We start from the raw sequence: 25191 nt of genomic DNA, 5'->3' as shown, positions 1-25191 counted from the left end.
TGAATTAGCATATATAACATAATTTGATGAGTTTGGGACAATATTTAATATTTGTTGATTAATTGCTATATATATATATTTTTTTTTTCAGACAGGTTTGATATATTTACATTTACAATAAATCTTAATTTGAAATTTAAGTGAGACATGCTCATGCATAATTATGTACGAGTAAATACATTCACAGTGTATAGTATATTATTCAATTATAAATTATTATATATAATAAGTTTATGGATTTTTATAATGTTTACCTTAAAAATTGTATTAATGATAATTTTTTATTGACTCGCCGTGTAAATTACACTAACATTACATAAAAGTTAACACATTGCATATTGGTAAGTTACTTTTACTTATTTACACTCATTCACGTTTTACACTTTCCACTTCAACTTATTGAATAATACTTCAAATTCTATTTGAAAATCTAAAAAAGAAAAGGTTTAAATCATATTAAATGCAGTGGATATAATATATTAATCTAAAGTTTATACCGTGTTAACCTTTTTTTTAACAGAAAATGATATTGTTTGAACTTTACAGTGAGACAACTTTTTCTTCTTCTTTATTTTATTTTATTTATGCATGTTAATGAACAAATATTGTTCAAGAAGAAGGAATTTGTCAATCCTAATCATATTTGTCTTACGCGTTTACAAAGCGAGAATTAAATATTTTATTTTCATATATAATTTGACAAAGAAAGAGACTTATGGTTTCTATACTGGTGATGATGATGAGCTTTACTCAATTACTCACGATAACAATGGGTAAGAAAGGATTTAACCTAAGTATTTTAATCTCTATGTTTGGGATACGACAAGGAGACATCTGTTAAGAGCGATAAAGTGGGATATGAAATATGATAAGAATAATAATATAATCTAATGGTTTTGATTATTCTGAATTCTAAATCATATTGTGTCCTACAAAGCCTTCCAAATAAAATCCTTAGGCCTTAAAGCACCGTTATGTGACAGTGCCAAGGGCACCTGTCTCGTTTACGTTGTTATATTAACATTTGTCAGTCAGAAATTTGTATCGATCGAACAACATGAAACTGATGTGGCATTCTTGTCTTATTTTGTTAATTAAATGCTTTAAGAGGGCATCGATGATGGAAATTGTAAAAGATGATCGCCGCCCATCGATTGAGAAACATGACAATTGTTCAGTGTTCAAAATCTAGAGATTTTACACTGGCTAAAAGGTGATTCTGCTCTCTAAAATCTAAGCATCAATGGGCACAGGAGGCCCCATGATGTGGCTATCATCACTATACGTGTTGAGTAGTCCCACATGATAATAACTCAACTATAATATTAATTTTCTTTTCATGTCTTTATTCATAGTTGGTTTCCTTCTAAAAAGCAAGTCATCAAAAGGATTAGGTTTTCCACCACAGGTGAGAAGACCATGTCAAATGCGTTCATATTTTCACACTAGACACTACTATATGCCCTATAGTAACTGTGTGCCCGAGTCAAATTCTAACAACCTTAATCTAATATATATAATGCCCAACCAAAGACACCATTTCAAAAAATTAATAAATCTAGATTGAAATATGTGCAATGCATGAACATTGAGGTCCCCTTATATGTCTTTAAAATGTATTTTTTTAGATCAAGTTGCTTTTCATGTCATGATTAATGTCTCTTTCATACCAACGAATCCTTCAATAGATACTGTGTATACTTTCTACACACGAAAACGAGTTCCTCCACTATGCTCCTGAGTCCTGATATAATGTGGAAGCCGTCAAATACCAAAACAAGGGTATGCATCCATCATCCTTTTATGCAATTGAATATAAGCCATGTATCATATACATATAATAAAAAGGTTGCAACGAGAGAGGTCAACGGTCAACCCTAAATTGTATAACAGTGTAATTAAGCTGTATATCAGGTTGAGAATTAAGTTACGTTAGACCCACTCCATTGCGTTTATATGATCAAGATCCATATATCTAATTTGAGTGGTCATTATATTTGATATGGAACCGGGGTAGTATCCAAGTGTTGTAGAAGAACAAAGTGACTAATAAAAAGGCACAAGGGTGAGAAGCCAAAAATGATTAAATAAAATATAACTAGAGAGAAAGGGTAACAAAAAAATATTTAGTAAATAGCAAGGATCCAGAAAAATTAAAGAGAATATTCTCATTGCAACTTCACTGGGAGAAACTTGTCGAGGAAGGAAAGAGGGGGAGAGAAAACTGTACCAATGGCATCAATTATTGCGTTTATGTTTCTTTCTGAACAACAGGAGACATGGATCCTGCAGGCTACAGGCTATTGCACATTGGTGTATGTTTTCCTAGAGGGAACAATGGAGGTTTTCCAGGACCACAAATCGCAATATAATTTCAACAGAAGATCACGAAAGCATTTTTGCCAATCTAATGAAGTGACAAATTGATTTGGCCATAATAGAGGCAAGATGGCACTGTATGAAGCTGCAAAATTTCTCATTGGACCGAGATACTAGTTGCAAAGAAAAGGATAAAGTTATAGTAGTACTAGTATGAAGAAAGTATAGACAAGAGAATCACTCGAGACTTGTCCAATAGCTTGGTACTAAAGATTCGATACACTAGCAAGTGCAGTGGTAGTTGTGCATACTTGAGAAGCAGATACGTAAGTAGAAGCCTTTCATTTGCTTCTCTCAAACTGCCACTCCATTAATTTCCTCTTATTCTTTCAGGAGGTCCCTACATGAGAAATGAATGAAGACTTCACGTGTCTCATGGACCAATACATGCCCCACCAACTTCATCTCTCACTCTTTAATGAATTCAAAGCATCCCGCGCGTCCTTCTCATCCAATCTAAGAGCAGGATACGCGATGTTTACATTCCGACAATAGTGGACTCAGTACCAAAACCATAAACTTACGTGTGAGTTAGACACCTGTCCATAGGGGCAAAACAGAAATACGCACTGTGGAAAAGGCAAGGACTTATTTCTAAATTCGGAAAAAGCATCCTTAATGAACAACAAAGACTCCAAACATGTCTTTCCTTCATGCTATTGTAAATATGTCATTGTGGTTTCCACTGTTTGGAAAAGTTGAAGATTTATGAGATCTCTCTTTGATGTTACTTTTCCTCTTCAACTTGGCTTCTCTTTTAAACAAGCTAACCCCATAAGGTCATAACACTCTTCCTTCCAACTTCCAAGTTGGCAGTCCACATACGCATTCTCGCAGGTCATAACTCAACAAGGGTTGACTAAGCCAACCACAAACCCCTTTAAATTCTGGCCCAAACCTTAAGTTCCTTCACTCTCCATCACTTTCTCCTTTTACTCGTGCTCACAAACAAACAGCGCCTACAAAATCAATCTGCTTATTCCTTCTCAACAGAAAATAAAAAATAAAAATGAGATACCCTCTTGGAGAATACAGCATTATGTTCCTTAGAGGCTTCACGATATTTTTGTTCCTTAGTTGCATAACCATTCGGCTTAACCTGTGTCTTTCTAGTGTCCCTCCTTCACTAAAATCACTTCCCCTAGAAGGACATTTAAATTTTGATCAAGTTAGCCTTGGGCATGCAGCCAAAGACTTTGGCAACAGGTACCAATACCATCCAATGGCAGTACTGCATCCAGAATCAGTTTCTGATATTGCGGCCACCATAAAGCATATCTGGCTCATGGGTCCTAGCTCACACCTCACAGTTGCAGCCAGGGGCCACGGCCACTCACTCCAGGGCCAGGCTCAAGCTCGTGGAGGAGTTGTCATCAACATGGAATCACTCAAGGTCCAAGAAATGCAGGTACATGTGGGAAAGTCTCCATACGTGGATGTCTCAGGTGGCGAGTTGTGGATAAACATCTTGCATGAGACTCTAAGATACGGGTTGGCGCCAAGGTCGTGGACAGACTACCTACATCTGACGGTTGGTGGCACTCTCTCCAACGCTGGCATCAGTGGACAGGCATTTCGGCATGGTCCCCAGATAAGTAATGTTCAGCAGCTGGAGATTGTTACAGGTTTGTAAAACCATCTTGTGAAAATGGCAAGAGAAAAGAAGACACTTATTTGTGATAAATTTTTCTTAAGTACTTCTATAAATTGAATTAACTTTTTTATAAATTAAAATTTAGCTTATATATAAGTTAAAAAATATATTTTAAAGAAGTTAATACGAAAATTCTTTTATAAATTTATTTATGCAGAAGTTTATTCGAACAAAACTTTAAGCAACTACTATTTTGTCTTTTCTGAACCAGTAATTCATTTGAATAGGCTTGGCTGAAAATAAGTTTTCAAATAAAGAAATGCTTTCTCTTTTGATGAATAAAATATGGTCAATGAATGGATGCAGGAACAGGGGAGGTGGTGAACTGTTCCGCGAAGCATAATGAAGAACTCTTTCACAGCGTTCTTGGGGGGCTTGGCCAATTTGGCATTATAACCCGGGCAAGAATTGTTCTGGAGCCAGCACCTGCCATGGTAATGCATACCAAAACAAAGTTTTTAAATTTTTAATTTGTGTTTTGGGAGCACAAATAGTCATCACTGGAAGCTTTCTATTTTCTGGAACAGGTAAAATGGATTAGAGTGTTATACTCAGATTTCACAGCATTCACAAGAGACCAAGAGCGGTTAATATCTGCAGAAAACACGTTTGACTACATTGAAGGATTTGTGATAATAAACAGAACTGGTCTGCTAAATAACTGGAGATCATCCTTCAACCCACAAGACCCAGTTCAAGCTAGTAATTTCAAATCGGATGGAAGAACTCTCTTCTGCCTTGAATTGGCCAAATACTTTAACGTGGAAGAAATTGATGCAGCAAATCAGGTGGGGTGAACAATACTCAACCTAAAGACTGATTTTCGTGAAAATAAATTGATGATTAACTCATTAGTGATTATTTTTCCTTAGGAAAGAAAAAGGCTAAACCAAACTAACCGTCTCTCACTTTTTTGTGCAGGAAATTGAGAAACATATGTCCCGTTTAAGCTACATCCCATCAACCCTTTTTTCAACAGAAGTCACATTGGTAGATTTCTTAGACAGGGTGCACATATCCGAGGTCAAATTGCGTTCAAAAGGCTTGTGGGATGTTCCACATCCATGGCTCAATCTTCTAATACCCAAAAGCCAAATACATAATTTTGCAGAAGAAGTCTTTGGGAACATCCTAACAGGAACTAGCAACGGCCCCGTCCTTATCTACCCAATAAACAAATCCAAGTAATAGTTCAGAAAATATTAACTCCTCAACTATTTTAGCCCTCAATAATACTTAATTGACATGACATGTAATGATGTATTTATGTTATTTACAGGTGGGATAACAGAACTTCTGTTGTCATTCCAGAGGAAGATGTTTTCTACTTAGTGGCATTTCTTGCATCTGCAGTTCCCTCTTCCAATGGAACTGATGGCCTAGAACACATTCTAAGTCAGAACAAAAGAATTTTAGAATTCTGTAAAAGAGCACAACTAGGAGTAAAGCAATATTTGCCCCACTACAGTACACAGCAAGAATGGATGACCCATTTTGGTCCTCACTGGGAGACTTTTCTGCAGAGAAAGTCTGTTTATGATCCATTAGCAATACTCGCTCCTGGCCAACGTATATTTCAAAAAGCAATAAGCTTTTCATGACCGCAGTCTCCTCATTTTATTATTAACAATCTCAAAAAGAAAAGTCTCTCGTGCATGCATATGCGAAAATGAAAATGTTAAATGATCAGACAGGTTTGGACACGGACCATACTGAATGCAAAAGAGGATTATCGATAGTAGAGAAATAGAGATCACAAAATGATGAATGGTGAGATTTGTATGCCTGACAGGTTAATAAGAAAAGTTGTCAGTGTGTGTATGCATCATTACTGATGGGAAATTGCTTAACATGCTTAGTGTAGCACCAAGGCAGCAGGGTCCGGCTGAGATTAGGTCAACAAAAGGTATCAAATATCTGAGACATTAATTATTGTAGGGTTTCCACAGAACTTATAAATATATTATCAGCATGAACGAATGTATATATCAAATTTGTTGACAATTCCTTATTTATTCTCTATCTCTCATGCAGCCAAATTCAATAAGAATATAATTACAGATATGTATACATCCACCACAAAATGATATCAATACGTATGCAAAATACATGGATAAGATGAAATCTAACGCTGAGTAACAATTATTATTCTAGAAAATTGCTGAAAATTATACAAAAATGGATATGTCTCACATGAAAGATGGTGAATATTAATCTACGGCAACCAAAACTTACTGCCGGGTGAGAACAGCTACAAAACAGTGATGCCATCGATATATAAAGGGTATCTGTGTTGGCAATAAATAATTGAGAAATTCAACAATTGCCGCATTAGCAAAATTATACACTCATAAATCATGATCTACTAGTACAGCAGCAAACATTCATAAAAATGGGACAAATAACTAACAACAAACCTTGTTTGTCTTTAACCATTGCTCTTTTCGCTGTGCATTTTGTAAATAAAGCATCATAAATCATCAACGTAAGCAGGACTATATCTAGCGCTTGCTTTTGTAATTTGTTATGTCAGAATAAGCACAACATCGATATAATTAGGAATCGTTGATGCCTTATCAAGTGAAATTAATGGCGAAAAATATTAAAAAGTTAAATCATTTCTTAAATCCAGTCCCTACCATCTTAGTTTTGATTCTGGAAATCATTCAACGTTTTACGATTTTATTATCCCTGCTTTTTCAACTACTTCTAGAGTTATAGTGGGGTATATTTCCCCTTATTTGGTTATAAATGCATAATTGTTCCCATCACTAAAAAGGAAGAGATCTAATAAAAGTTAACTTAAAAGGGATAAAAATGTTACTGTTCAAGAGATTCCATCATAGTGTGTCAGAATTAGAGGGCGAATGATATTTCGTTGCTTCTAGACCATTTCTATTGTTCACTGAAATACACATCACCCAGTGAAAGTTGCACCACATCACCTTCACCGCTCCAGAATGTTTTGGTTCAAAAAGCTTTTTTCTGGATTCTGGTTCTGTACCACTCACCAGACAACCACATAAAATGAACTAAAGTTATCGCATCAAATAGTAAAGCACGATCTTTCCACGTAGATGAGACCACAATGCATCGGTTCAGAAGATTTTGCTGGCTTGGAAAATTGAAAGCATTCACGAAAGAGCTACAAAGATGACCATAGTTATAGATAAAAAAGCAAAACATTGTCTATCTTTGAAAGAAAGACCCATTTTTTATAAGATATGTACGAAAGGAAAGTTGACATAAATGTACATGTTATATTAAATATGTCTTTGAAAGAAACATGCCTATTTTCAATGTCTGCCATCGTCCTTATGGTAGTAAAACTAGCATGAATATTAAATATGTAACATGATTCTTTGGGAAATTAACAGCAAATATGAAGTTTGAAATTAAAAGAAACCGCTTTTAAGTGCAAAAAAAAATCATTTACCTTATACAGCATGTGGTTTCTTGATATTGCCAATTATTGCTGTTGCTTATTGGAAGATCATACACAGAAAAGAAAAGGCAAGGGTGGGGGTGAGGGGACCATCTGCATACATAAAGCACCTTGTAATCAAGCACCAGCTAGTGCCAGATTGGTAGGTACATCTTTAATAATTATTCAAGGCAGGAATCTTAATGTATAAAAGCGGTATATAGGATGCATCAACAACAAAAGAAGCAACGTAGGGTAGCATTTGATAAACTGTTAAAAGTAACTAAAAGCATAATATGAGTTTTATTTTCTATATGTTGATAATTTAAAAATAATACAGTTAATTATCGAAACATGGATGGTTAAAAAGTGGTACGTTTTGATTCCACTAAAATGGTGGAACCAAGAATAGAATAGAACAAAATATTTTATTTTGTTTTGTTCGCATGTGAAATACTACATAACTCCCCTCAAAATGGTAAGGGACATGCAGTCCCTACCAATTATGGAAGACAAGAAAGAATCTATATTGATCAATGGAATTATGGGCTGACAGACAGCTGAGCACACATGATATGGAAGTTGTCTCTTAAATGTTGTATCTGGTCCAGATTCCTGTAATGAGTACATGGAAACTAAACTATAGGTATTGTATAAGATTCACCCGTGTGCACTGTGTAGTGAGCTTCAAATTAAAATCACTAAAACCGAATAAAAACTTGAGTTCATGATCCAGACACCATATCAATATCAACCAGCATTTGAAATCTAGAGACACTAATGGCAGAATACACAAGAATAAATGCAAACTCCCATGGAACCAGACCAACATGTATTCCACAATTATGAAAGAAACTCCGAACAAAGAGTTTGACCTCCAATAATATCTCCACTCCTTTTATGTTGACATTTATAGTTGAATTACCCAAAAATGATATTCATTATTTACGTCTGAGATTTTCTGAAATTTCACATAATTTGTTAGTAACGTTGAGTCCTACTAACATTAGTCTATCGAGGAGAGAAATAGGAAGAAAATAAATTATTTTCGCATGATCTAATAACAACATTTCCTCTCCACCTGCCTCTCCCCACAAATTGGAATGAAATGGGAAGGAGATAATCTCTCTCTTTTCTCTTTCTTTTCATTAATTTTATAAAATTATAATATAATTTTTTTAAAATAAATAATTTTATGTTAAGAAAAATATTATATTCAAAATTTGTATTATAAATATATTTATATATAATTTATATATTTATCTTTTTCTCTCTTTTTTCATTCATTCCTATAAACAGAAAGAAAATTAATAGGATTAATCTAGTAATGGAGGAATGGTTAAAATAGTATGTATAAAAGTATTAATTTTGAATCTTGATACTGTCATTTTTTTCATTCATTCCTATAAGCAGAAAGAAAATTAATAGGATTAGTCTAATAATGAAAGAATGATTAAAATAATATGTATAAGTATAAGTACTAATTTTGAATCTTGATATTGTCATTTTAATCCAGATGGACCAAAACAAATATAAACAGAAAGAAATTCTCTTCCTTTTTATTTCTATCTATCTATACAACATAATTTTTCCAATATCTTTTTCCTATCTCAATATTTCATTCTTTCTATTTCACTCCTCATTCAACAAAGCATAAATACAAGCAAACCAAGTTCAACATAAAATAGTATATAAGTAGATTTCTTAAATGTATTATTAATTTTCTTTACGCCAACTCCTTAAATATGTTATTAGGAGTTCAACTTTTAGTTGGAGAAGTCTTTATTAAAAAAGGAAAACTAACTTTAGTGATCCTTACATTTCAAAATGATTTAATCTACTATTGATTGAGGACATGCTTAATAATATATATATATATATATATATATATATATATATATATATGTGTGTAAGCAAAATTTTGTACAAATACGTTAATTAATTATTTAAAACTTAAATGAAGAACCCATTCACACGGTGACTGTAAAGGCACACAATTCATGAGTATGCAAAAAAAGGGCCCATTGAGGATCATTTTGCAAAGTACGCAAAGAAGGCCCATTGAGGTTCTTTTTGGCAAGTGAAACGAACTCGTCCAGCAAGTTGGAAGATATCAAGAATGAAATTTCCTGGCTTGGCTTCCCCACTAAGGTGTGTTTGTTTGGTTGGAAATTGAGAGGGGAAAGATATAATAAAATCATCTAATTTTCACTACTTAAAGGAGAAATAGGAAGAAAAAAAATAATGCTATAAATTATTTCCTCCCAAATGAAGCATGAAACTAGGAAGAAAAGACTGTAGCAATTACCTTTTTTAGTTTTAGATTTTAAGAAATTGAATAAATTTTTAATAACAAAAAATAATGAATTTTGTTCTTACCTGACATCGATGTGGAGACGATCTTCGGGGCAAGATCGGTGAGCCTCTACAGCTTCGTACGTCAACTGCTCTGAGATGGGATTGGTACCTGCAAAAGAGACTTCAATGTTTAAGTTAGTCATTGTGAGTGTGTAAGTCTCATATATATAATGCACGTACCTTGATGTAGATTAGAATTTTTCCCACGAATGATAGTGAGATCGGTTATGATTTGATAAGATTGAGATCTTATCAATTTATTTTATCAATTGGAGAGTAGGCCGACTTGATAAGACAATGTGACCTGACTTCTTCGGTACTGAGGTGGGCCCTGATACTGATATGGGTAGTACAAATTTGTTTCTTTTCTTGAGTGTGAAACTATTATTTTGTTTCATTATTGATGTATTTGTAAAGCTGAAGAGTCTTTTAAAGCTTAAAATAAAAAAAGTAAAAAATAAAAACTAGTCTAAGTCATAATACGTCGGGATTTTAGCAACAATCTTTTGCAATAATAAATTAAACCATACGTTTTCATTATTATTAAAATAAAAAATAACTATTAATTTTAAGTGTAAAGCCAGCAGAAAAATATTTAAATAATTACGTAACAAGAACCCTTAAACCCCAATTTATACTAACCCGCTATCCACAAAATCATATTACAACTATAATAAATTCGGTCTAGAGTTATAATTTGAGTCTTCCTATTAATTAAAAAAAAAAATCATATCCCAACATATTCATTGATTGAGAAAGCATTTAAACACTGATAAGCGACCCTTCGCTACTAAGGGTGAGGCTTAGCATATTAGCAAGGTCATTGTAACACCGTGTATTTTTATTAATAATGGTTAATATTATTAATTTTGATTGTTGTTGTAATTTATTATTTAATTGTTGAGAAATTTTAATAATTTAGAATTTTTTTAGAAATTTTTAGTTGTTAAAATTGTTCCGAATAAAGATCAAGTTGTTATGTTAGAAGAAAGGTATATAAGATATTTTTTAAGAAATAAATTTCATAAGTTAACTTTCTTAAGAAAAATAGAAAATAAAGAAAAGAATTATAGAGTTTGAAATTCTTTGTACTTTTTGATTTTTAGGTCAAATTAGCCAAATTCATGAATTTATCAAGTGCCAAATTCACCATCACATCAGGCATAACTTTTTCAAGGCATCAGACGTGATGCAAGTCACAAACTTTATATCTCACTCTCATCAAATGTGAGATTAGTAGTTTGGGACGTGAGTTAGAGAGAAGCTCTCTAATTAAATTGGTCATTCAGAGCGTGGATTGAATGTGAATGGTGTTTGACGTGGATGCCTTTGGAGCTCTCTAATTTGGTGATGTCATCAGGTCCTAGATGAGTGACATCACACGTGATCAAGAAAGAAGTATTTTGCCCCAACAACACCAAATGTCAGTATTATGACACCAAGTGTAAGTCAAGTTGGTTCTCTACCTAAAAAGGAGTATGTCGTAGGTTTTGCTACGTCAAGTGTGATGGACATAAGAGTTCTTTGTCTCATTCACACCTAGTGTGAATAGTTTGACATTAAACGTGGGCGAGCCAGAAGCACTTTGCCTCAATGACCCGAGTATGGCAATAATGGCGTCAAGTGTGAGATGCCCAATGAAAAATTTGTTATTTTATTGATTAAGTGTTGAACATGTGTTAGTAGATTAGATTGCTCACATGATATTAGTTTATGTATGGTTCTAAAACTTTATACATTGATTTTGGATGATGTTTATTAATGTTTAAATTGTTGAAAGTTGTAAATTGTTGAATGATGTAGTGAGAGTTGTATTGTGTGTAGTGTTGAGTAGCAATGTTGAGAATGTTTAAAACATGATGTTGAGATGTGTTAATTGACTTAGGATTAAAGAAGTTGTTTTAAAATTTGAATATTCTATCATTAGGATATGATATTGTGGTATTTTACAAGTCCAGTTGTTAAAAACTCTTCTTGAGAAGTTGATTCTTGAAGTAAAGTGTTAAGTTTTATTTATGATCTTAGTTGATGCGATATAGGATTAGGTTGAGTTATATTGTTTATAAGTGACCAAATATTGATTCGTAAGGAGATCGAGTGGAGTTATAGGTGTACAAAATGATCAAATCAATTAAGGTATAAGGTACAAGGCTGTAGCAAAAATTCCTAATTAAGTACTGAAAAGTAACATAGTATTTGAAGGATAATCAACGAACTAATCTCATAGAAAGCTTAGTTAATGATGTTTAGATTGTGATAGACTCACACATAAACTATTTTACTTTGACAACAATATTAGATTTTTTTTATTTTAAGTGACGAAATTCAAGAAATTTTGTGTCGTAAATTTTTATTTAAATTAATTGTTGATCTTGTCTTAAAAAAACCATGTTGTTAAATTGATTCATTAACTTCAGGTTACTTAAATTATTTCCTTATGTAATATAAATTGCTTGATGAAAAACACCACAATGAAAGAGATTCCGTTGGACTCATTTCAGGAGCATGATTTTCTTTTCGTGATTCCATCAAAGATTATTTTTCAAAAGAACAAATTCAATCATTGAAATGTGAAGCTGAGAATAAATGTGAGTATCCCCATCCTGTGACAATTTGAATCGAAGATGGTATGTTAGGGTTGAACATTTGCATTGGCATTCTGAGTGATGTGAGGTCAATGTTAGATTAAATCCGATAACGAAACACCACCAATAACGAAACATGGTATAAAGATAGATTGATTCAAGGTTGAATAAAAGATGAAGATCAATGCGGAATTGAATAAGCAATCTTACCCAGTTTTATACTAATTTTTTTTGCTATTTTATTAAAAAAAATTACATTTACAAATACAGTTAATTATATTTTGTCAGTAGTTAAAAATAGATTAACATAATTGTACGTTAAGCTACAATCGAACAATTTACATCTCAAATTTTTATTTTATTTTTCTAGTGATAGGGTTATAATAATGTACATATAGATCAAAATTCAAACTCTAGTGATATCATTATAATTTTGATGAATAAAAAAAATTATAAATATAATTAAAGTAATAAAAATCCTAAATTTCTTTTGGATCTCAATTCCAATTTGATCATCATGGTTCACTAGCCCGTACAGGAGGCTTAAGTCGTTAACAATAGGTTTAAAAAAAAATGTTGTTAGTATTTACAACTTCTGAATTAAAATTAATTATTAGTGAACATTTTAATAAAACAGCATAATATTATTATAAAAACAAAATATCCTGATATTTTGATCTTAATCACGAGATAAAATAAATTGTAATTGGATATTTTAATATTATTATTTATTAATCACATATCAATAATTGTATACGTTTAGCAATAACTTGTGTCAAATGTACGGTACTATTGAGTGTATAATTTTAATTTTAATATTTTAATATTTAATATAATTATCATTTTTTTTAAAAATTAAGTATATATTAATTTGTGTATATAAATATATATATATATATAGTATAACATGGTTATATTGATATTTATTTAAATAATTTTATATTTACATATGTATAATATCAATTTTGTTAAAGATATTAAACTTTGAAAATTATTAATAATTAATTAAGGTAATTATAAAATTCAATTTTATCACCTTTTAAGAATAATATTTTCAATACATAGCAATTACAGTTCTATTAAAAAAAATTCTCATTATAATAAATGTTAGAAAACATATAATATCTACATTTATTGAAAATTCACTCAAAAAAAAGTTCAAATTCAAAATTTGAATGCATGTAGTTAAAGGTGACTTTTTAAAACTCATTAACTCTCAAAATTTAGCTACCAGGAAAAAAAAATGGGTTTATAAAATGACAAATATATATATATATATATATATATATAGATGCCTGTAGAAATAAGGTGTTAGTAGAAAATATATATGCTTTGAATTTTACTAAATTTGTAATTAATGTTAATTTCTTAATAATTAGTTAGAATTTATTAAAAATTATAAAATTAAAAGAGAGAGAGAGAATTATTGAATAAAGTGTAAAAATTACTAAATTTTTTATTTTCTAATAAATTTCAAGCGATAAAAACTATATTTAAAAAAAATAAAAAAAAAGTATGTTAAAGTGTACTTGCACGTTGCTAGCATTTCTATAAACATATTTATAAACATATAATTAACCATGTATGTTTGGTAAACATAAGGTGAATAAAATCATACGTATATTTTACTCTTTTTCATTAATTAATGATATCAAATTTAAATTTATATTTTAATAAACGGTCACATTAGATAATAGAGAAATTCACTACAAAAAAAATTGTATTTAACTGGGGTTTTTTAATGGGGGTTATCCTAACCCTCGGGAACATAAGTAAATAACTGGGGTTTCAATCGTTAAGTATTATTAAGTTACAGGGGTTAAAATTTAAAACCGTTGGTATATTTTAATAATATTTTTTTTTTGTTTTTTTTTATCTTTGTAATGATAATTATTTTTTTTTCATTTCCCTCTCACATATGTTTTGGTTTCCCTCTCTCACGAACTAACTAAGAACACTCCTTCATCAGAAAAATGCAAATGACCTAGCCTCTCTCTCCGACGCTCTCCGACGCTCTCAACGCTCTCCGACTGCCTGCGATTTCTATAGCACCGACCAAGGTATGTTTTCCACTCATCTTTTATCATTTGAAGACCGTATTTATCTCTTGTATTACTCACACTCTTGAGATTTAACATTGGAAAAATTCCCTCATCGTTGTTCATTTGGGGTTTTTTCAGATTGTTAGCAGAAAATCCTTGAGCTTGGACCGTATTGATCTAGGGTTAGTGCTTTGCATGTGGGCTGCGCTGACTGTGCCTGGGAAGTTTTTGTCCATCCACCCTGACTCTGAAGAGAACAGGTAATCACTCCTTGTTTTGCTTTTTGAAAAGTGCTTCTGGTAGGATTTAAGTTTGTGTTTGATTTGATTTTAGCATGTGGTCATTCTAAAATTTTTGAGGGCTTGCAACTTGATCCAATGGAACCTATGTGCTTCCTTTGACTTTGGAATGAGACATTTGGTAAACTTGTCTCGAAACACTTCTATGAGAGAAAATCAAGAAAAAAAATGGAATAAGCTAAAATGTTTATTCATAAGTTAATTTGTAGAAGTTTTGTCATATTAACTTCTCAAAACTCTTATTTTCAATTTATGCATAAGCTAATTTTAGTTTATGGAGAAATTTATTTTAGTTTTTTCTTTTTAGTTCTTGTTCTAGAATTGTTTTTGGAGAAGTTTATCTAAACATGTTCATAGTGATTTGTGTGCAATCTTATATTATACCTGACATAAGTTGTTTACGGTAAGTGATAATTTTGCCCTTTTTGTGTTTGGTATACCTTGATTGAGTTTTGTTGGTTGGCAGAGAGGGATGGAATAGTAGAAGAATGGAAATAGAGAAGGTTAAGAAATTAAGATTGTTGGAAAGGAGGGTTAATATGAGTTCGGCAAACTAATTCTCAAATGGGTTCTTGTTTTGAGTAAGGTTATGGTTTAGTTGCCTCACTACATTGGTTACTTGGTCTTTTTGTATATACTTGGCTGTAAATTAGATGTGCTTGTTAGCTTTGTTTTGATTGATATTGGGTGGAGAATGACTTTGGGATATTTAATTTTAGAAATTAATCTTGGAAGAGTTTTATGTTTGAGTTGATGGATTTATAATTTGGATGAGTTGCAAATTGTGAGCCTAAAGTGAAAGATTCATTATGGGATTTGGAAGAAATACTTTTGCAGTTTTGCCCAAAATGTATATTATGGTACCACCTTATATAAGTTGATCTCACTATGTCCTTGTCTTGTCGTCTAAAGCTTGGTCTACCTTCAACCGGTTCTATTATTTTTATAGGTCCTTCATTTAGTCATAGCATACTGATTCTACTGGATCAGAATATAAGAAAGAAATGGGAACTTTATTGACAGAAACGTCTGTAATGGAGAGATAATGGACAGAAATGAGGAAATGTCGATACAGACTCCTCCAAGAGTAACCCAAGCTTTTCCGCCCAATTTCACTCCGAAACCAAAGACCTACCCTCCTTCTCGTAGTTATACATTTGTCCCCTTACAAATAACAATGTACCACTAACTGACAGTCCAGCTGTCAGACAAACTAACTACAGCTGTCTAATCATGACAGTTACTACCTGCAATTTCTGTTACTAACTGATTCAAACCCCACTGAGGTATGTATCACATACTTGATAGAATAGGGGTTACATTTAAGTGGAAATACGGTAGGTGTGGAAGTTAATAAGATTGGAAAAATATTTGCTTCCTCCTGAGGGTAAAAGCAAAAAATATTCAAAATCATCTTTAACCACCTTGCTTGTTTGGAGTTTGGTAACAGATAGACAAATAATTTTATGCAAGAGTAGATTAGTAATTGGAATTACTTCATTGTTTTTCTTCCTATATTTCATTTTTGTACTTATTTAATTTTGTCTCTTCCCTGTCGTGGTAGACAAATAATTTATTTATGTGAAGATTATTAATTAATTCAATTTTGAAAGGCCTAGTTAGTAGGCAGTCATTTTCATAATAATTTCAGATTAAGCAGATACAGGTCATGGCATGATAGTTATAGTTGTAACATTGTAAAAAAAAAAAAAAAAAAAAAAAAAAAAAGAGGCTGATTCAGTAGCCCAGAACGGGCCGTTCCCAAACTGGAACGGGCCGTTCCACACTACTGAATTGAACTACATATTGTAGTTGAGAACGGGCCGTTCCGGCAAGGAGAACGGGCCGTTCTAGGAAGGAGAACGGGCCGTTCCGGAGGGAGAACGGGCTGTTCCGGAGGGAGAACGGGCCGTTCTGGATGAGTCCCGGAACGGGCCGTTCTGTTTTCAGAACGGGCCGTTCTGGGCGTGGATTTTGTGCGTGATCTGGGAGTTCAGAACGGGCCGTTCCGGTATCGGTACGGGCCGTTCTGGCCACTCCGGATTGCCTATAAATAGGGGTGAAGGGGGGGCCGTGAGGAGTTATGGTTCTAGAGAGAAGTTTTAGAGAGAAGGTCTCTGGGTCAGTGAGCTCCTTTCTCTCCCAAATTTCTCTGTTTAACTCCTTTTCTCCTCTAGATCAATAACTCCTTCTGTCTTTTCTTGAATTTCAGATTAGAAAGCTTGTTTTGGGAGGACTGAAGTTTCGAGTTGAGCCTCGAGGGGAAATTATACTTTTGATTCAGTCTTTGGCTATCTGAGCCAATCTTCAGGTAAGGGAAGCTAGATTGTTTGCATGTGGCTGAATTTGTTAGTTTGGATGAGAATTTTGAACTCTCTGAATAGTTTTAGGCCGGACGCAGGTTGAGCGTATCAGGCGTGGAAGAGCTTAGAGCTCTTGGGTTGGTGTTAGGCCAGGCGCGAGTTGACGGCACTGTGCTTGAATATATTTATGAATGAATTGATGCTTATGCATGTTTAAAGTGAAGTTTTAGATCATGTATGTATGATATATGATGTATGGTGAGGTGTGATTCATATGTATGCTTTGTGATGATATATATGAATGTTTGAATATGATACGTTCATATGGTATGTATTGATCATAATGGTAGGTAGACCATTTATGATGTATGATGCATTATTGCATGTGATGTCTTATGACATGTGTATGGTTGTTGATCATGATGGTGGGCAGACCATTATGATGTATGATGCATGATTGCATGTGATGCCTATGGCATGAGTCTAGCCTAGGACTTGAGGAGAGGAAAAATATTTCGAACTGGAAGAGCTCACATAGAGTCTCTTGAGAGTGGTGCTTGGATAGGCCACTAATATATGAGAGTGGTGCTCTGGGAGGCCACTGGATTTGGGAGAGTGGTGCTCAGATAGGCCACTGGGTTGGGTGAGTCTCCTCTAAGTCCTTAGCTAGTGTTGGAGCGGGGTATGAGGTCGAGGGTTATTCCCTTAACCAAGTACTCAGGAAGGTGCGTGGATCCTTGCGGATAGTCGGTGGGCGAACTCCACAATTGACTTGGTTAATGCATGCCAAGGTCGTGGTAAGCCCGTACCCAGCTGTGCTATACCTGACGGTGGATCTGGACTTCCAAGTGTGTAAGTGACATCATCCGAGTAAACCCGAGTGAGGATTATATATCCTGTTTAGCTGTGACCGAGCGGGCGCATTGGGCGTGAAAACGGTTGGGGTGGTTTCGGTAGGATGGAATGTCACTTATACAACTCTATTGTTATGGAGATCTCCTAGGTGTATGCGTGACGACGCATTAGATGATTGATATGTATGCCTATCTGTCATGAGTTGCATTCATTGCATGATTATTAATATGATGAAGTGTGGTGTTTGACTTCATGTTTGGTGAATGAATGATTGATTGAGATGAAAGGTTCCTTAGGGACAGGATTTGGGATGCATGTGTAGTATAGAATTTTTATTCTGTACTTGTATTATTGATCTTTGAATTCTAGCTTACCCTTCTGTTTTCCATGTGGTGGAACTGCGATGATCATACTTGGTATGGGAGCAGGTCAGGGATAGCTTGGGAGTAGAGATGATCGTTGTGAGACGAGGAGCTGAGTCTCGTGTTTTGAGTTACCATTCTGGGTAACATTTTTTTTGTCAGTGCTTGACCGGCACTAAGGAATATTTTGGGATGACTGTACATATATGGTGCTATATTTTATATACAGAAACTTAATTATTTCGATCTTTATATTTATGCCTGTATGTATGTGTTATCCAGTTTAATATTCTCTTAGTTAACTAGTTGTAGTGCGATTCCACAAAGTGTAGAGACCGTGGCGGGTCGTTACAATAGTCATATATAGGTTGTGTTTTAGATTTTACAAGCCAATTAAGGTGTCAAATTGTTATTTCTTGTGTTTTGATTCTTTTGAAGGAGGAAACTCCTAATTAGGAAGAAACCTTGCTTGTACTCAAATTTTTCCTGGAAACTTTATTATCTCTAATTTTCTATCATTTTTTCAGAATTCAGTGTGCTTATTTCTTGAATCAATTCCCTACCCACAACTGATATCTTTTTTATTTCAGCAATGGAGAACGAATTTTTCCTTTGTTTTTGGTTTCTTATCATAGTTTCCCTCCTCTGCGAACATAAAACACCAAAACAAGGGCAATTAACTCCCCTTCCATCCTTTCTCCCTTTCCTTTCCTCTCCCCTAAATAACTTCCGGTGCCAAAGACAGAGCAAATTATCATCTACGTTCATTAATTTGCCATGTGACCACTACATATGTTAGATTCTTCATTCACAAATCACAGTCCTGTAGATTAGATGCTAAGTAACCGAATTTGAAAAATATGCTCAAATTGGCATTATCTATCAGAAAGAAAAATGAAATGGAAAGTTTGGTTGTTCCCCAGCATGACATAAATATTACCAGAAAGCTCAAGCTCGGCTGTTCAACCACTGATCTCCTTGTCCACTACTTATATGATTTATTTCATTTAGATAACAATTTACTGAACTGGAACAAGTTTTCTGCTCAATCAGTCATATACGTAGTAGTTGCACCCTCCATTAAAACACGATATGATGCCTGATATATTGATGTTTTTGTGTAAAAGCATGCTGCCTAAAATATACCAAGTAATACTTTAGACCCCATTTTACATCTATTTTGTTTTTAACGGATCATTTATTGTTAGTTGTTTCTATTGATATGAGATAAATAAAATGAGTGTCGAAAATGGCGTATGGTGCTAAAACATTGCATTAGAAAGGGTGTTAAAAAGCGTTAAAATACTAATAAATATTTGCCCCTTGTCAAACGAAATTTCTCTTTCCAAAACTTAGTAATTGCTATCCTTGGTTGCACTTGGTTCATACTTGAGGTATAGAAACTTAGCAAGTCTGATTTTACTGGCTATATGCTTGTATATAATTAATTATAAAAAATAGTTACAAAAATAATATGTAAAGTTTATATTAGAAGAAAAAGATAAATAATATTAAAATATATATTTAATTGAAATAGTTAAAATAGATAACTATGTCTCATGAACACATATTAGCCATTAATTATCAGTTTTAAGACATTGTGAATATCGTATCTATGAAAATAATAATAAAAAAATTGTGATTTTTAATTAGTTATTTGTGTAAAACATTTTACAAGACAATACATGATCGACAAACTTTTCTATAAATTAACTTATGTTTAAATTAATGTTAATTTAATTTATTTTTTTTTCTTCTCTAAAAATGTTGTTGGAGAAGTTAATCCAAACACTATATGAATGTTCATTTTTGACATTTGACTTATTATTATCTTTTTAGATGAATTAAACCATATTTAGGGTTGGTTTAATGGTGGGAAATTAGAATAATATACACAAAATTTTAAATTTGAATGTTAATATTTTCTTTGTAGTTTGGATGGATAAAAAAATTAAAATCTTTTTGATGAATTGTAATGTGTGGATCAACATTTCAGTAATCCATGAGTTGAAATAAGTTTTTTCTTGGTGGTGTATGTGTATGAACAGTTAAATTTATTAAATGAAGCTAAGGCAGACATGCTCCATGAAATGTGGTCTTCTGATCATATTAGTAGGGATTGAGACATTTCATATCTATATATTTTATTGAATTTTTTTAAAATAAAATAAAATTTGAGGTTAAATAATAAAAGTTTTTAAGAATTTGAGTGGTTAGAAATAATTAACTTATTTGAGTGATTACATGAATGATTGATTTTTAATATTAATTTTTAATATTTAAAGGAGACGAAAAAATGATTATAAATCCATGACTCTACTCGAGGTATAATATAGAAAAGTCTAATTGTGTTAATTTGCTAATCTATTCCATTTATATATATATATATTAGTGGAGACGAAACATATCTCTATTTTATTTAAAAATTTAAATTAAATAAAAATTGAGGTTAAGTAATAAAAGTGATTAAACATCGAGGATTTGAGTAGTTAGAGGTGGTTAACTTATTTAAATAGTACTTACACAGGTGGTTAATATTATTTTTATTATTTAGTTGGACCACAATCACCTGGTTTGTTACCTTGGATGCAGGATTGTTTCTTTACCTGCCAACCTGGGCTTCATGATCTTCAACCATCGATACAAAGTTTTTCCTGTAGAAATGGATGTGAAGCTTAAGCATTGAGGACTTTCATATAATTCAACCATCGATACAAAGTTTTTCCTGTAGAACTGAATTTGAGACAATGATGAATTTTTTTGCACAAAATTATCAAGGTCAAAGGCTTCCTGACTTGCCTGTATTTCAATCTTCACCGGTAATATTTTAAATTTGAATTAATTTTATAAATATTTTAAAATATACTTTATATTTCTAACTAAGTTTTATATTTAATTGTAGGTATCTGACCAAGGAAGTGCACAACCAATTAATGTCCCTAATCATTCTCCAACAAATTCTCAAGATAGACAATAGGGTTATATTTGTTAGGGAAAGATGTTGACCTTTTTGTTTTAGGAAAATCAATATTTTGTTGGATATATTTTCATTACTTCTTAAAAGTCATTTTGGATATTACTAAACTATGGATGTTGCTTGTTAGGAATTTTTTTGGATGACTTGTTTATGTACATTTGCTTATTAATATATTGAATTTGTGGATTGTTTGTTCATTTTATTTTTTAATATTTATATAACTTGTGCATTTCAAAATTTATATATAGATTGAAATATTATACATGGTTAAAAACCATTTATAAGCTACAGGGATTTAAAAATTAAAAATACAAACAATATATTAAAAATATAGTGTGGCGTTAACGAGGGTTTACAACCCCTGGTAAATTACAGGATTATATAAACAACAGGTTATGTGATGACATTAACGGGGGTTTAAAGCCCGTAGTAAATTACGGGGGTTATCACAAACAGCCAAAATCAATGATGGTGTTAACGGGGGTTTAAAACCCCTGGTAGACTATGTCGTTAACGAGGGTTCCAAAACCGTGGGTATGCTATGCATTTCCGGGGGTTGTCAAAAACCGCTGGTAAATCGCTTGCCACGGATGCTTTCCCGGCGAAAATCACAACCGCAGGAAATACATTTTCCGGAGGTTTTAACCGCGGGTAATGCCAAAAATAACCCCCGTTAACTCTATTTTTTCTTGTAGTGATTAGTCGCAAATAATAGTTTTACTTCACTAATATAAGGTACTCTCTCAGTCTCTCTTAAGAAAATATTTGTGCTATTAAATATAATTGCATATTCATAAAATTATTTATTACATATTTAAAATAGATTCCGTAGTCCCTTAAAAATGTAAAATTACTGGGTTGCTGAATCATTTTCCTTTCCTGCTGTTGTTGGTTTTTTTTTTTTTTTTTACTTTTGACCTCTAACTTTCCTCTTATATAAAAGCTAATTATACTAATATTATTGCAAAGGTCTTAAGTAATTGATTTGAATATCTAGTCAACGTTAATTAATTCAAATTAATCATACTAATTAATTCATGTATATATCATGTTACTATTTAGTCAATGTTAATTAATTAAAATAATATTATAATATTGTACATGTTAAGTAATTGATTTGAATACTTGTTTTGATTAATTAGTTCATAATCATTTTGGGATTATAGTTTCTCATTGATTAAATATATTTATCTATTTGTAAAATGTAATGATCCGCTTAATCACTATACTTATTACAATTTAACAATAACTAAATAAAAGTACAAGTATCAAACATTTGTCTAAGGTATTATGTAACAAGTAGGTATATTTCATGCAAACAATTATATATGTAAGAAATAAAACAATTATTCCTAAATATAAATTCATACTTCATACAAACAAAAAAAACTATTGTATACAAAATAAACCTTGTTATTAGTCAAATGTTTATATAAGACTTAACTATCTTGGGGTAGCAACACCCAAAAGAGAGTCGTCTTTAATGTGACTCAACGCCAAATAACACAACTCGTCTCGCTAATTTTGTCTTGTTCTCATATCAAGTATAATTATAGTAGTCCCAAATCACAAAGAAAAACACAATATAAGCTTGTGATACAAAAGTAATGTCATACAACAACATTAACATAAAAAACATAAAAGCAACATCATTCATTACGTCATATTATGTCTTGTCATACAATTTAAAGTATCCAAGCACTCGTACAACTTATGACATCTCATCACAATTATCAAATAATACATTGTATTCATACAATATTTCGTTCACATCAATCATCGTATAACAACATACATCTTTGCACCTTCAGCATGAGCAACTTAAATAACATTATTTAATACACCTACAATAATTTTACAACACGACTTAAACCACCCAAACAACTCATACAAGTTTAACAATTTTAGTATAAATACCATATTAACACATGGTCATCAAACAACATCATACTCATAGTTTTCATCATATAGCAACCTATACATCTTTACACCTTTAACTTAACTACTTTTAATATTACATAAATGTATCACCACATAACATGAACATCTATGTCATTAACACATCACAAACAATACAAGCATTCACTGGACTATCATCCACCCCAACACCTTCAACAAAACAACATATACACATACACACACAACTAATGTGTCGTCACGCATATCAACTTCGAAGATTTCCTATAACTGAATTGAATAGTTTAAGTGGTTTGAGTTTACCAAATCACAACAATTGGTATAATACCAAAAAACAATAACTAACACTAAAGGCAAAAATAGGGACTAGCATAAGGCTAGAAACAATGGCTAGCATAAGCAAGATTGATTTCTCAGGTTTTTTCCCTTAAGCTTGAAAGTATGGTGCTATATCAAGCTATAATAGTTTGGGTATGAGTCTACCACAACTTTATCTTACAATACTAAGCCTCATATGAAATAAATCCACCGACTACCCTCCAAATATTACAACCCTTCACTTCTCGATAAGAGACTAAGTCCATGACTTTGTACTTTACTCGGTCGGTCACTTATAATCAATATAGCTTGACCTTGCCCCTATATTGTGGTCACTATATACATGTATGCCTCATACTTTCCTACATTTAGATACCACATAAAACCTAGAAGAGACGATTGAAAACAACGTACCCATTTAGAAGGTAACTTACTTACTGAAGGATTCAACACAATGTATATCCACACAATGGGATATTAAAGTTTGAAAATATCTTTAATTCTCCTATAGTATCTATGTATCTAAACATAGACATGTATCACAATCACATGTCTAACAATTGAACAACTTAACAACTTATCATCATACATCGTTATAACTTAAACATCATTTAACTTACATCTTAACTATACAACAACATAACATCATATCAACTTACATCTTTACAACTTAACCATTTATCAACATGCATATCAAGTTTCAACTTAACAACAATAATGAACACAATATTTAGCATATACCCTATCACATACAACATCAACGTACAACCATATCTTTCGCCTTAATAACATAATTATCATAATACATCATCAATTGATTTATCAACTTACAACATAGATATTCATCATCATATACTATCATACATACATCATGATCATCAATATTTCATTGATAGGAATAGGGGAGAGCAACAATGAATTTTTCGTTCAACTCTAGGAGCAATGCTTAACACCTTATTCTTTGTGAGCCCAATGCTCAGCTCCAAGAGTAATGTTTAGCACCTAAATCTGTGTGAGTCCAATACTCAGCTATAAGAGAAATGTTCAACACCCAAATCTCTTCGAGCTTAATGTTTAGCTCCGAAAGTAATGCTTAACACCTAAATCTCTGTGAGCCCAATGCTGATCTTTGGGGAGCAATGCTCAGCATCTAAATCTTTGCGAACCCAATGTTCAACTCTAAAACAAGAATAATCACTATGTCATTCAACTCCAAAAATTTATATTCACCCATGGAACTTAGAAATCAACCACATGTAACATCATATTTCATATATGCGCAACACTCTCAACTCATTTCCAACCAAAAACAACACATGCAACTATCAAGGTATCAAGATTATCCACTTTTACTAAACTCACTTAAGAGAATATCAAAATCTCAAATTCCCTTTGCGACCCACAACTCAACCACCAACAAATCCAGCAATACAACATGAAACTAAGGATTTCAAAAGGTATCAATCTACATGCATACCACACGAAAACAATGCAAGGTTCCTTTAGCTTATTGATGGTTTGGAACCAACAAGAGGATACGACTATGGGAAGAGATCCTCAACTTCACCAACTCATAATCCTCATCGCCACACCTCTTATCAACTATAAGGAAGGAAGAAAAGGGTTTCTCATCCAAGGAGGAAAAAGAATAATGAAAAGGTTCACTTAGAGAAACCTCTTTTTAGATTTCAAAAACTTAAGTTATGAATTCAAAACTT

At 32.5% G+C, this 25191-nt stretch overlaps 1 protein-coding gene and 2 long non-coding RNA genes across 3 annotated transcripts; 2 read left to right on the top strand and 1 right to left on the bottom strand.

The window, feature by feature from the left end:
* Nucleotides 1–3185: 3185 nt before the first annotated feature.
* LOC109798954 (cytokinin dehydrogenase 6) lies at nt 3186–6055 on the top strand. The gene is made up of 5 exons (XM_083062017.1): nt 3186–4004; nt 4340–4467; nt 4561–4821; nt 4955–5217; nt 5313–6055. Exons 1-5 carry the CDS (start codon nt 3389–3391, stop codon nt 5632–5634), a joined length of 1590 nt encoding a protein of 529 aa, XP_082918143.1. The 5' UTR covers nt 3186–3388; the 3' UTR covers nt 5635–6055.
* LOC145950644 (uncharacterized) lies at nt 4489–9937 on the bottom strand. The gene is made up of 3 exons (XR_014428457.1): nt 9837–9937; nt 7470–7571; nt 4489–7178 (listed from the first exon to the last, which is right to left on the bottom strand). It is a non-coding gene; the product is annotated as an uncharacterized LOC145950644 (long non-coding RNA).
* A 4316-nt stretch (nt 9938–14253) lies between these two features.
* LOC145950901 (uncharacterized) lies at nt 14254–21425 on the top strand. The gene is made up of 4 exons (XR_014428731.1): nt 14254–14460; nt 14581–14702; nt 20854–21080; nt 21164–21425. It is a non-coding gene; the product is annotated as an uncharacterized LOC145950901 (long non-coding RNA).
* The last annotated feature ends 3766 nt before the right edge of the window (nt 21426–25191 follow it).

This window comes from Cajanus cajan, chromosome 8, assembly GCF_000230855.2.
Source record: "Cajanus cajan strain Asha chromosome 8, NIPB_CcT2T_4, whole genome shotgun sequence".
Taxonomy (NCBI): domain Eukaryota; kingdom Viridiplantae; phylum Streptophyta; class Magnoliopsida; order Fabales; family Fabaceae; genus Cajanus; species Cajanus cajan.
This window is presented reverse-complemented; position numbering and strand designations above follow the sequence as displayed.

Coding starts and splice junctions, on each gene's coding strand:
- LOC109798954 (XM_083062017.1), top strand. CDS start 3,389: ATGAGATACCCTCTTGGAGAATACAGCATTATGTTCCTTAGAGGCTTC. Junction 4,468..4,560: donor TGGAGCCAGCACCTGCCATG/GTAATGCATACC, acceptor TTTCTGGAACAG/GTAAAATGGATTAGAGTGTT. Junction 4,822..4,954: donor AAATTGATGCAGCAAATCAG/GTGGGGTGAACA, acceptor TTTTTTGTGCAG/GAAATTGAGAAACATATGTC.